This window comes from Chelonoidis abingdonii, chromosome 3 (genome assembly GCF_003597395.2).
Source record: "Chelonoidis abingdonii isolate Lonesome George chromosome 3, CheloAbing_2.0, whole genome shotgun sequence".
NCBI lineage: Eukaryota > Metazoa > Chordata > Testudines > Testudinidae > Chelonoidis > Chelonoidis abingdonii.
In genome coordinates this window covers 84,729,912-84,744,291 of record NC_133771.1, presented here as the reverse complement: position 1 = coordinate 84,744,291, position 14,380 = coordinate 84,729,912, and the positions used below count along the sequence as shown (strand labels likewise).

Below are 14,380 nucleotides of genomic sequence, written 5' to 3'. Positions count from 1 at the left end.
TGGAAAGGAAAAAGCCTAGCTTCACTTGCAGACTCCTGTAGTAGTTTGTAGGACTGACAGCTAGAAATGAATGTTACTACTTATCGAAATTTGTTATTCAGTAGGATTTTCCTCATCCACACACTACTATTTGCACAGAAATGGCAAAAGGCCAACCGCCCTATATCTAAGCAAAGATTAGTGTTATTCTGAAGTGTCATTCTGAAGTCTCTAAAACATCATTAATTTTATAAAATACTTATTAATACATAATATAATAAACCTAAAGTAGAACCAACAAACTGAATGAAAAAAACAGACCTTCTATGATGCATTATTCTTGAAGGGGTTATTGCTAGTTTGCACATTAATTTTCAATGGATCTCCTAGTTACCCACATGAATTAGTGGAGATCTACTCTGTATTCTACATAATGCATTTTCAGACCCCCTAACTCTTGCCTTTTGCTTGTACAGAATTACACAACTGACACTTTCATCGGTACAAATTGGCAGCACGAAAAGAACAAATATCAGATTTTATAATGAATTATTCTTTTTGTTTATGAACTAGCTGACAAATTATTCACATAACCTTCACTTTGAATCGAGGAAATAATTTCCCTGAAAAAAGAGAAGTATTTCCTGGAGTGCTTTGTGTATGAAAATTTATTCTAATCCCTATTAAGTTGCTGACTTGAATTCCAATTTATTATGTATTACTGTTTGTTGGTTTTGATAAAGTCTTTGGCTTTGCCAACAACCATGGCAAAAACCAAAAGGTGGGAGGTGAGCTTAATGGGTAAAGATTTCGCTATCACTCTGTTCTCAGCGTTTAACTGGTGCCCAAAAAACAATAGTATGATATTGACTAATGAACTTGCTCTTTGCCACTTGCCTGCTTGGCTCCTTTTCCATGTACCAGGACAAGTGAGATCTTTGTTCTAGGAATTAGGGAGGCTGGTGTAGTTACTTTATATGCAATCAATCACTTGCTCAATTGTTTTGAGATTTTTTTAAAAAGGACAACCACTGACAAACTTATACCAGCATCGTGGTTAACAACTCAATGTAGAATAGACAAATTCTGGTTATGGTTCCCATAGCCATAGCTTATATTAATATGATTCTAATCTCTCACTAATTTTCCTCTTGTGTGACTCCATTAATTTAAATGGTATTATTCCTGATTTACACTAATGTAACTGAAATCTGAATCAAACACACACACTCCTTATGTATATAAATCACATTTGAAGACCAACCTCAATAATACAAAACTGTTACATACATACATTCATGGGAGTTGACTGATTCCTGCCAAAAAAATAAAATTCAATTTCTTGACTTTTGTAATCTAAATTACAATCATAACTTTGCTCTACCATGTCTCAATTTTGTTATATAACAATTAAAAGATAAGATTGGATCTCCTTTGTAACTTTTTAGGGTATTTCAGTTGCAAGGTCTTTTTTGTTTTTGTTAAATACAGAATTGGGTTCCATGTGAAGAATGAAATCCCAACGTTTTAACTGATATCCAGCCAGGCATTAACAACTGACTTGGCAGTTTTCATATTTAGGTACAGCAGTGTTCCAAAAAGAGAACAAAATATCAAAACTTGTAAATAGTAAACAAATGCTTATTAAATAGTAAAACTTTATCACTCTCTCATCCTGCAAGACAGTAATCTAATATTTAATTTCACAGTAGCTGTTTTCTATGAAGTCAGTACACTAAAATTTCTCAAAGACAGTGATGCCACAAGTAGGGACATTCTTTTCTACTCCAAAATTAAGTCTCAAGCTGGCTTATAGAGCAATATTGATTTTATCCCCTGATGATAAAGCATGGTTTTGCTGTTTCAAAATGGTGCCGGGCAGAATTCTGTATTTTATCCATATGTTTCCACAGAAACATATATAGAAATAACCTGTTGAAGACAACATGGAATATGTTGGGTTTTCCATCGTTTGCAGTGTAAGTCATAACTGGATGTAAATAATATCCTACAACTTAAACACAAGTTATAGAACTCATGGAGAAATTACTGGGTAAATTCTTATGGCCTAGTGTTATGCCAGTGGTCAGACTAGATCAGGGGTTGCCAACCTGTGGCTCCAGAGCCACATACGACTCTTCAGAAGTTAATATGCAGCTCCCTGTATAGACACCAACTCCAGGGCTGGAGCTACAGGCGCCAACTTTCCAGTGTGCCGGGGGATGCTCACTGCTCAACCGCTGGCTCTGCCACAGGCCCTGCCCGCACTCCACCCCTTCCTGTCCCCTCCCCTGAGCCTGCAGTACCCTTGCTTGTCCCCCGCTTTTTCCCAGAGCCTCGTGCACGTCACGAAACAGCTGATCGGGAGGTGTGGGGAGGGACGGGGAGGTGCTGATCGGCGAGGCTGCTGGTGGGTGGGAGGCACTGGGAGTGGGGGGAGGAAGGAGCTGAGGGGGGGCTGCTGATGTATTACTGTGGCTCTTTGGCAATGTACATTGGTAAATTCTGGCTCCTTCTCAGGCTCAGGTTGGCCACCCCTGGACTAGAGGATCAAAATAGCTGTTTCTGGCCTTTAAAAACACACTATGAGCCTTAGATATATATTAGTACTACAACTAAGAAAATTCAATTTTCTTCAACTAATAGTCTGCTGTTTACTTCTGTTTATGGGAAAGTTAGTTTCTCTGCTGAGCCAGATAGTTTTAAAATAAGTTGTGACAAGAAATGCATTACACAACCTTGACTTGTAAGCTAATAGCTGAAACATAGTTCTCACACTCGACAGAAATAATTAGCATCTTTCTTTCCACCAGTTTGCTGGCATGCAACAATACTTATGACAAATAGATGAGTAACACTACTGGAGAAAATGAACATGAGAAAAGCAAATGCATTCTCTACTTTCCTCCCCTGGAAGAACTTTACCTTTGAGCAGGAAACAGTGCATGCTAGTTAGTTAATGCATTAGCGTAGCTGAGTGTCACTTTATTGTACCTATGTTATTTGTTGGCTTATACATATTTCATGAAAATACAATCTAAAAGGGAAAAAAGTTATATGGTCTACGTGTCTCTGTGGAAGATCTCCTCAAACCATTTCACACACAACCCCAGCAGAATTTATTCCCAGTTATTACAATGTATAATGCTCATTTGCTAACTTGCAAGAGTTCATGAACAATTTTTTACAATAAAGTTAAGAATATATTAAATGTCATATTCCTTTTTCTCCAAAAATTGTCATCTCCTCTAATTAAATGTTTTTGATTCCGTCTTACCTTTCTTGACATTGTTGGTAATGAAGTGATAGATATTGAAATTGCTGCGGAAGTTTGAGAAAATTGGGGGTCTGGACATGGTATTGAAGACAACTGGTTTTCTTGAGCAACATAGTGTCTATCTGGTATGTCAGAGTATCTGAAAGGAGAGAAAACATTGGGTATTTAATAAATGCTAATAAAATGAAGTCCAGGATATGCTTCCACTGCTAAATTTTTAGGCCTGGTCTACGTCTAAAATGTAGGTTGACTTATCTAGGTCACCCCAGGGTGTGAAAACTACATGTCTCGGGTGTGAATTTAACTCAACCTAAGCCCCCATGTAGACCCTGCTAGGTCGATGGAAGAATTCTGTCGACTTAGCTTCCACCTCTTGAGAGGGTAGATTTACAACAGAAAAATCCCTTCTGTAGCTATAGCAAGTTTCTACACTACAGCAATATAGCCTCAGCTCTGTCACTGTAGTGCTTGTAGTGTAGACAAATCTTTATATACACACATATATATATATACACACACACACACACATACATATACATACCTCCTTATGCAGCCCCCTAAAGTAATTTTTGTCCCTGTTAGTGTTTACAGCCCTCAGATATTTGTAGATTTCATGCCGGTTTTTAGCCAAGACAGCCATTTTTATTTAAGTCTTCTAATGTTTTCTCAAAAGCAGTCCCATCAGCTCCCACCCCTCTTTTTTTCTCGTTGCTCTTCTTTGAATTTCTTCCAATTCATCAGTGTCTTTCTGGTAATGAGATGCCTACAGCTGAATGCACTATTCAGTAGGGGGCAGTCATACCTGAGAAGAAATATTATCCCCTTGTCCTGTGATGCAACCTCTGTGTACACAGCCCAACACTGCATAGGGCTTTTTGGGTCCATCATGCACTGAACATTCTGGTCACCTCACTCCTACAAGTAGACTCCCCAAAAAGTGGGACTATTGACAGGAAGAGAGTTTGGCCCTAGATAAGCATGATGGTATGTCATTTGTGCACATGACCACTAAGTAAAACTAAGAACTCAGCAAAGTAAGTGACTCAGTTTTGAACACGACAGAATATAAAACACAACAGGCCCAATTTTGCCCACACTAAGGCCAGGTCTACACTGCGACTTTAAATCGGTTTAATGGCCGATATACCGATTTAACGCTGTACCCGTTCACACGACGTCGTCATTAATATCGAGTTAAACGGCTCCTTAAATCGATTTCGGAACTCCTCCCAGACGAGAGGAGTAGCGCTAAATTCGAAAGTGATAACTCGGATTAGGGTTCGTGTGGACGGAAATCGACATTATTGGCCTCCTAGAGGTATCCCACAGTGCACCACTGACCGCTCTGGTCCGCAATCCGAACTCGGATGCGGAGTGCCGGTAAACAGGAAAAGCCCCGAGACCTTTAGAATGACATTTCCTGCTTTCACGTGTCCAGCTCTGATCAGCACGGGTGGCGATGCAGTTCAAATGCAAAAGTAGCTCCTGCATTGAACCTTACGGGAGATACTAGATCTGATCGCTGTATGGTGAGACAAATCTGTTTTATCAGAGCTCCGTTAAAGAACAGGAAATGCCAAAGCGTTTGAAAAATAAACTCCAGGATACACAGCGGTGCGTGACAACCGTAACGGGAAGCCAGAGACTCAAACGGATGCTCATGGAGGGAGGGAGTGAGTAATGAGGACTCCAGTTACCAGTCTCCACAGCAGTCTCTGAAAACTATTTGCATTCTTGGCTGAGCGCCCAATGTCTGTAGCTTAATACACGGTGTCTTGCGTGGTTCACGGAACAGCTCGTCAGTCTCTTCCCCCCCCCCAGCACGTGAAAGAGAAGTAAAATAAATAATTCCTTGAGTACTGTAAATGTCACCCTCTGTGTACTGAATGCTGCTGGCAGAGAGTACGCGAGGTGTTGACAACGGTCAGGATACCGTTTGTGATCTCAGGGTCCATGATTGCTGTGCTATGGCGTTTGCTCAATGCACTCCGGGAAAAAGGCGCCAAAGGGTTGTCTGCTGCCTTCACAAAGGGAGGGGTGAGGCTGTACCCAGCACCACCCGGGGCAATGTTTTCTGCCCCATCAGGCACTGTGCTCTCAACCCGGAAGTGGGAACTATGGGATAGCTGAGGAACAGCTACCCACAGTGCACCGCTCCTGAAATCGATGGTAGCTTTGGACCATGGACGCAAACAATCGATTTCGTGATCCCACTGTGGACGCGCTAAACCGATTTTATTAGATCTGTTTTGTAATATCGGTTTAAGCTAATTCGAAATAATCGTGCAGTGTAGACGTACCCTTATACTCATACCACTATCTTGATTTCAAAATTCTGAACCAAGAAGACTTACAAAAATTTCATTTCACAGTGCCCCACTAATGGAGAAATAAGACATTTTAAAAAATTGAAATCCTTGGTTAGATACATTATAAAAATAAATGATTCTTGTAATATGAGATGCTTTCTTGCATCCTTGGAACCTGGATAGCGAGGCAGTGCAGGGCACCCTCTTATCCCCCTGTGCAGGCAGAAGGGAAAGAGTTTTGCAGAGTGGTTATGTCCCCTTCCTGGGCAGGGCAAGAAGGGATGGAGCCAGCACAGTTGCACTGGGTAACATGCTGTGTCTGTACCTGGCAGAGTTTACTTCTTCCTCCTCCTCTCCCTCCCCCAGAGCAGTAGAGGAACTGAGAGGGAGACTGTGATACTCTTGAGTCACAGTCTTCTGCCCAGCTTGCTCTTGGAGCAGTGGAACAATGTCTCTTACTTTGGGCTCATAGCAAAGTCACACCTTAGCTCTTGGCTGCCATGAAAAAGATGGAGAAAAGTTGTTCCCTCTTGCCACAGAGGGCAGCACAAGAGGCAATGGGTCCAAACTACAGCATAGCAGATTTAGATTAAATCTCAGGAGAAAACTTCCTAACTATAAGAACAGTAGGACAATGGAACAGACTGCCTTGGGAGGTCATGGAAACTCTTTCACTGGAGATTTTCAAAAGGAGGCTGGATTGCCATCTGTCTTGGATTGTTTAGACACAACAAATCCTGCATCTTGTCAAGGGGTTAGACTAGATGATACTTATGGTCCCTTCAAACCCTGAAATTCTATGATTCTAACATGCCTGCAGTCCACAGCATTTAATTGCTTCAGATTAGCTCCACTACTATATGAGAGAATCCAGAAGTTGATCATGGGCAACTGCTCATCTGGGTGAATGTCTTCTCATGTCAGATGCTGGAAGGTTCTGTTATATCCCACTTTTGTTTACTGTGTACATGAGGTCTCTGGTAGGGCTAGTCAAGATATATGGTGCAAGATGTCTTCAGTATACTGGTGCCACTCTGCTTCATGTCCAACTGATCTTACTAAGGCAGTGGAAGAGATGACCCATTGTCTGCAGGAGATCAGGGTCCAGATGAAGGTTAATTGGCTGAGGTTCAATCCAGCTAAGGAGGAGTTAATGCTGGTAGGCAGAGGGAAGCAACCGGAAGAATTGGCAAGTACTATATATTACTCTTGGGAGAATTCTGCACCAAAAAATTAAAAATTCCGTGCACAAAATTTTAAAATTCTGCATATTTTATTGTCAAAATAATGTAATATAATCATACTGGTTTCAATTATTTAGGTCATTTATTTATACTACAATACAATGGAGGAGAATGGGAGTGAGGAGCAATGGAGGAAATCCGCAACTCCCCTTGTCTCATAGTAATGTAGCTAGGTTTGACCCTTTATTTTTAGTTATTAGTCAACGAATATATGCAGCCATATGCTCAGTGTTACATTATAGGCAACCGAAGAACAAGTGAGGGCTGGGGAATCAAACTCACAATTTATATTGGTTACTGACCATCACCATAAAGGTCAATAGCAAACAGTTCATAAAACACATTTTTAAGTCAAAAAATTTAGACGAGTTCTAATCACTAAAGCACCATAAGCATTTATAAGGTCATACTGTCCTTCACAGCAGTCTGGCAATGTAAAGGAGCTTTAAAACTTTTACACTTGTTTTATACTCCTGGGGGAATTCAATAAGAACAATGGGAACAATTGACTGTTACATTCTGTTGTGCCTGAGGGGACAGAGCCTGCCGTACACCTACCTCCTCAGAAACACCCCGACACCCTGCCCCTTCATGCCAAGTGTGCTGCAATAGCGAGCGAGAGGGACAGAGTGTCTTTCTCTCACATGTATGACAGCCTAGCCCTCTCACTCCTCCCGCAGTGATTTATGTCTCTACCGGCTGCTCGGGATGCCTAAACCAACCTGCCTGCACTGCCAGGGATGGGCATGTGACCACTCTTGCTGCTTCCTTTTGCTTCCCTGTCAGAAGTCATTTTTCTGTGGGAAAGCAAACTAATCTGTAGGGGGACACGAATTCTGCACAAACGCAGTGATGCAGAATTCCCCCAGGAGAAGTATGTGCTTCATTTGTGATTCAGGTTTGAAGTTTAGGGCCTTGATTAGGACCGAGGCTGCTATTAGAGCCTAAGCAGCTGTAGCCAAAAAGCTGTCTTATCACCTATTGATGAGGCAATTGCGTTTATTTCAGATGCTGTTTTCATCTCAAACAAATACCTGGAGATGCATCTTTAAGCCACACAAATACTGGAGCTGGTGGAAAGTATGGCAGAATGCTTACTGAATGGAGCTTCACACCAGGAGTAAACAATGTCGGATAATCGGAAGCTACACTTTGAGTTTCTGAGTGAACACAAGGTGATGGTTTAAACTTTTAAATCCCTGAGTGATTTAAAGACCAGGTTACATGAGAGATGGTCTCTCCCCCCATGCCACACAGCCACAGTTTAGCTCCTTAGAAATAGCCAAGCTACCTTCCTTTCTTATAAACAGGAGGGAAACAGCTAGCAGGATATTCTCCCAGAAATCATCTCAATTCTGGAATATACTTTCTGTCTTGGTTTTTCAAAATCCCAAATGGCTGGGAGAAAAAAGACAGGATTTGCAACATGTCATGAAGGTTACCAAATCCTCACAGATGTTTGCAAGGTCCATCTATTGTCTCAGCCACCCAGGGTGGAGGTTTATTAATCAGGAGAAATGGAGGGCAAGGTGTTTATAGAAGGGTGAGGAGTTTATTACTTGCTATTACATGTCTGAATATAAGATTGTAAAGTTAATTATACTAAAGGTGCTCAGAGCATGGGATGGGTGCTTATCTGAGCCAGGTTACTGAGACGGAGACATCTTGTTGCATAATTAATCAAAATTATTATAAAATAATAATCTAATCAATTTTACAGCAGTGGAGCTGGAGCAGAGGCAGAACAGCAAGAAAGGGCTTGGCAGTTAAACCCCAGTAGGTTTACAACCCCTGACAGCAACAACTCAAAAGAAGAGCTCGCTATCTTCCCTTTGCCATGCTGTGGCATGGTTTTGCTGCAAAACATGAAGAAGCACTCCGTAAAAGGCTTTGAGAGGAGATGCAAGAAGCTTTACAGAGGCAGAAGATTTTGTTTGCTAATAAATTACTACTGAACAACAGACGAGCTGACGACAGATAAAATGATCACAAGCCATTATATATAAATTGTAATAAGAGGTGTATGTCAATACCCTTTAGCTTAGCAGTTCCAACCTTCTCATAATGACTTTTTTGTTTTGTAAATGTTTAAAAAGAATAAAAGCAGTTAAGATAATAGAAATGAACACTTAAAACATTTTAATTCACTTCCTGAAAAGACTGATATTATACCTTTAGTTAAATGAATACTGAAAACAGAAATACATGGCAAACAAATGGATCGTTGTTTTACTCATAAATTAATAATATTTAGTAGGCTGGCAACCTTCACAATTTTTATAGCGGTAGATTACCAGTTTACACCACTCGGACACCTACTGTCTGTTACTTAATAGCACAATCTTCAGGCTATGCCCGTTAGACCTTTTTTACATATGTCTAACTCCTAATCTGGATTGATTTTTATGAAACATGAAAGGAAACACACACACACACACACACAGTTCCTACCTCTACTGGCTCAGGTTTGAATGTAGTTATAATTTGGAAGATATAAGTGAAGCTGTTCTGAAATGATAAATAATTGGGTGATAGGCATACTAGTTTTGTAGTGCAAGTGACAGATACTTGCTATAATTATTTGTTTAAGGAAAACTAAGTAAGAGAGACAGAATTCTAATTTGTATGATTCCTGATTTTACCATAACTCCTAAGTACAATAACAACAAGCAGTCACAGTAAAGTCTGAACACTCTGTACCAAAACTCTGCCACCTAATGGCCAAATTGTAGATTCATAAATATATAACTTTTTACCTGCATTTTCAAAGAACCGAGAGATGTAAAGGGCCTATAGTCTCATTTCCCTGCCAAGGCAGGATCATTTCCTATTGGTCACTTGACAGTCTTTTGCCCGTGGATCTTACAGGCAAAGATTTTTCTGATACTCAGCCTAAATGTTCTTAATTTTATATTATTATCCTTAGTAATACCCTCTGACTGCTGAATTCTCACTTTTTAAGTATTTGTAGGATTTAACCATGTTTCTCATGTAGTCCCCTATTAGCAAACTCTTTAACTTCAATTGCTCCAGCGTCATCTCCCATTTTTCCTGCTCTTCTCTGAATTATCTCCAATTTGTCAGTATCATTCCTATAATGAGGTGCCCAGAGCTGAACACAAATTTCCAAGTGCAGCAGGGGTGAAAGTAATATTAATCTCTTACCGGTACGGGGCCCACCTCCAGACCCCTGGAAGTGGCGGGGCCTCAGGGGGAAGAGGCAGGACTGGGGTCAGCCTCCCCATCTGCACTGCCTGGCCCACACCACCTGGGGCTCTGGCAGTGATTTAAAAGGATCTGGGGCTTCAGCCACTGCTGCAGTAGCGGCAGCTGCACCTTTTGCACCTCCCCCCCCGGTCAGTGGCCCAGGGGAGGGCAAAAGGGGCTGCGGCAGTCCTTTAATATCGGCTTTGCACGGGTTGGTATCAGCTTCTTACTTGTATGCCATACTGGCCTACTTTCACCCCTGAGGTGCAGTCACATCAGACCTACATAGAGGACTATTACCTCCTTGCACTGTTATATGATGGCTTTGTGTATGCAGCTTAAAACTCTTTCTGTTGCAATAAAAAATTGCAAATTCATCTAATGTGCTGTAAATTATAAATACATATGACATAACACCATCACTCCACCTTTTCTCCCCTTTCCATTTCTACTATGTAGGTTGTACAAATTTATACTGACTTTCTCATTAGAAGAACCATCCCACCAGATTTCTGTTTATGCCCACTCAATCATAATCACAATCCTTTAGTAGCTTTTTTAGTTCTTTTGTTTGTTGCCCACATGCTTTGCTTTGGTGTACAAATACTTTAAAATATTCATACACTTCTTTAATCTTTGTTTCAGAAGAACTGCATCTTATAATATTCTATTATCTGCTAGATTATTTGAGTTACTCAAGCCTTCCCTTTATCCCCTAGTTTAAAGTTCACCTAACTAACCCCACCAGTTACTATTTTTCAGGAGGCCAGTACCCCTTCCATGTCAGTAGCAAACATCAAATCCAAAAAAATTGTCATCTCAGAAGTCATTCCAACGTTCTATGTACCTAAAATTCTCTTCTCTATATCCTCAGTTATGATTTTTGAATTAGTCATATAGATTTGTTATAAAGTTTGCCACTGGGTGGCACATTCACTGAGGTGCAAGATCTATCCAAATACTAAATAAATCCTACCCATGACCATCATTCCACTTGTACCACAGCCATGTGATTCCATTATCCCCCCTTAAGTATACAATTGAGTTTAGGTGAGGCAGAGCTAGTGAGTAGGTGTCTACAGTCAGATTTTTAGTTATTCAACTGCTCTTACAAGTACACCTGGATTTTTTTGTTGTAATTTTTCTACTCATATTATTGGGGAGAACAAAACATATTTTAACTGTATAAATAGTCTCTTGTAATAAAAACTTAATTATTCAAAAGTTTAATCTTTGCAGTTGTCTAGAAATTTTCTACATTTATTATAATCAAATGACTTGACAGAAGATATTACAGTTAATTAATATCCAATGTAGGAGTGAAACAAATTGGAGCCCTTTTTAGTATTACTACTTATTACAGTAGCATCCAAAGGCCCAGTCAGGGTCAGAGCCCTATAGTATCAGGCACTGTACAAATACATGCATAGATATGATCCTCTACCTAATGAGCTGACTTGTACCTTCTCTTCACACTTGCTGAACTAGATCATCATACTCTGGCTGTACTGTGCACAAATCTACCATCAATTATCCTTGGATGTCATAGTAGTAATAATCTTGAAATGTTTATGGTGTTCTATGTGTTCAAAGCATTGTATGAACAATAATCTTCACAACCCCTACCGCCCCTCCCCGGCTAGGTAGGTGAATAGCTCAACAAAACATATGGAGAAAATAAGGCAGTGAGGTGAAGTAATTTGACCAAGGAGAGAGGAGTCAGGAGTTCTGACTCAAATCTCTCACTCATTCCTGTAACCCATGCTGCTTCTCCACATGTTATTATTGACCCACCACGATTTGACGATATTCCTAGAAGTACCACCTTTACTACCACAATATCACACAGTAGTACTGCTTCCTATATTCTTTTCTATCCACGGATCAAGTTATCCTCATATTCAGGGATATATCTAAAGAGATACTTGTGCATCAGTGACATATCTCATAGACTTTAAGGTCAGAAGTAACGCTCATTTAACTTTTTATCTACCTGGACACATTTATGAAATCCTTTCCCTCTCAGTATTTGAGCATTGGTGGTTTTTTTATTCCAAAGCATATCTGAAAAATGAGTATAATCTGAATTACTTTATTCTTTAAAATCTCCTGTGGCTCTAATTATTTTTGCTTAGAGTGAGTCCCAGTTTCAAAAATCATATTCAACTGGGTATCATTAAATTTGATATGGTACCAAGAGCAATCAGAAAACTTTATTTCTTAAAATATTGTTAGTGCTCATGAGAAAGTGAGAAGAAGATACACACTGCAAGGGAGCCAGAGTGTGGGCAGGTGCTGAGCAAGCCTATCACACCACTTTGTCAATGCACCAAAATCCTGATAATCAACACCCTTTTATTTCAATGCAGGTGTTCTTCTGAACAGAGATTATGCGATGAGCCAAATTATGTAGTGGTTTTATAACAACAAGGAAAAACAACTGGTGTACTAACCAACTCAATCTGACTTGTGCTAAGCCCAACTAAAACCCTAGTCTTTGGCAGAAAAACAATGAGCTGCCTGCCTCAAGAAAATAATTTACAAGACTTTGAAACAGGGAGTGCGACTTTATCTATAATTTAATGGGGAATTGTGCATCACAGCAATTGCAACTAAAAGATCATTACTACTTTTCTGAACTTTAGTAATCTAAATATTTAGCATACTTAGAAAATTATTCCAAATTCACACTAGAGAATTTTAAAATACTCTTTTTTAAGATGCCACCATAAGTAATGGTACCTGTTATAAATCTAGAAATCGAAATCTAGCTTTCAAAAACTATCTATTAAGATTCCACTGAGATTTAAATGGAAAGGAAAAACAATTTATTACAATTGGGCTCTTTCAGTATGAGCAACTGTCCTTTCATTCCAGGAATGGATGGTTAACAAGGAGAGTTCCTGAACTAGAGTATGATAGAATAGTGAGTTGGGAAAAATCTTGGAAATTATTGGGTGCACGATGGCAGAAAACTCAGGAAACAAAAAAAAAAGCAAAATTTGATTATATCATATCTGTTCAGCAATGGCCTTTAAGAGCAGGAGCTAGAGAGAAGAAATAAGGAGTTGTAGTCTCCAAAGCTCCATGTTTAATTTGACATTTAAATTGCTATGATTAAACTTCAGAAGTAACCCATTGATGTGGATGACTCTGTTCACACTTCTAAGAGCTACTGTTTCAGGCTCTTATATTGCGTATACAATTGAAAGCTTAGATTATGGAGCAAAGTTGGCAGTCACCAGGAAAAAGTACTAGGTTGCTGCAAATTGGCTCAGTTGGACCCCTGCTTATAAATCCTTAAGCTAAGAGGAGTCAGAAGATGGCTGCTTGGGCCTCTCATGCCCATACAACAAAGTAGAAAATTCTCAGAAGTTTATATAAGAAAATGGGTCTATCAGATTGCTGAGCATTTTGTAAAAAGGATTAAAACTCATTTTACTTGGATTTCTCTTCTGTCAACTCCTACCACTTTGCTTCCCCATAGGTCAGTAGGGCTTCTGTTGCCTAAATGCATAATTTGTGTGTTCATATTGTTTATTCCATGCATACTGTGAGAATCCCAGACCAGCGCTAGTGCCTCCTCCCCAATTCAGTTTTGAAAGATGTAAAGAAAAATATACTGCAGTTACTTTGGGAAGAAAAACCTTACTGATCTATAAGGCTGAAAGTAGGGGATGGTTTGGAAAAGATAAAAGAGTAAAAGGGGAAAAAATGTGGGTGAGAAAGAGAGATGATGGCTGGGGAAAAGGAAATGAAAAAGGACTGTTTTTCAGCAGGTTCACAGCCCAATTTTTTGTAATTTAAAAATCTGAATGTTTCATTAATAAAATCAGTACAATTTAAGGATGCTTCCTGTTAACTAAATAGCAATATCCTGGATGAATACACTCTAAAGTATTCAGAAGCATTCAATCTCAGGGACCATTTGTTATAAACACCTCATCCTTCATCCTCAGACTTTATTCATGCTAGGACACAGTAATTAGCTTCTGAACATGAAATACCATCTAGTTAATTACATTAAGTATATGGGATGGAGACTGTGCCAAATGGCTCTAAACTTCAGTTACACAGGAAAGTAAACAGAGGCTTTGCCTTCACGGCAAAAAGAAGAGTATGTTTTACAGCAAGATGACTATCTTGGTGTAAAGTACTAGTGGATACAAGGCACAGATATAAACTCTCTCAATATAGCTAGTCAAGTTCAGTCCTATAACCGCACCTCTGGTTTATCACAACTAGCTACACTGAAGTAAAAACTACCTATGTCTCATCTCTACTAGGATTTTACAGTGAGATAGTTATCTTGATGTAAAAACACACCTCTTTTTGTGGTGAAGACAAAGCCAGAAGCAACAAAA

The 14,380-nt window shown here is 39.6% G+C and overlaps 1 protein-coding gene across 1 annotated transcript in view; it reads right to left on the bottom strand.

Moving 5' to 3' along the window:
• Positions 1–3,386, bottom strand: part of CRYBG1 (crystallin beta-gamma domain containing 1) — a 93,260-nt gene extending 89,874 nt beyond the window's left edge. The window contains exon 1 of the mRNA XM_032783593.2: positions 3,257–3,386. Coding sequence (XP_032639484.2) covers positions 3,257–3,268 — 12 coding nt within the window. The 5' untranslated portion in view covers positions 3,269–3,386. The remainder of the gene's footprint in view (positions 1–3,256) is intronic.
• Between the last annotated feature and the right edge of the window lie 10,994 nt (positions 3,387–14,380).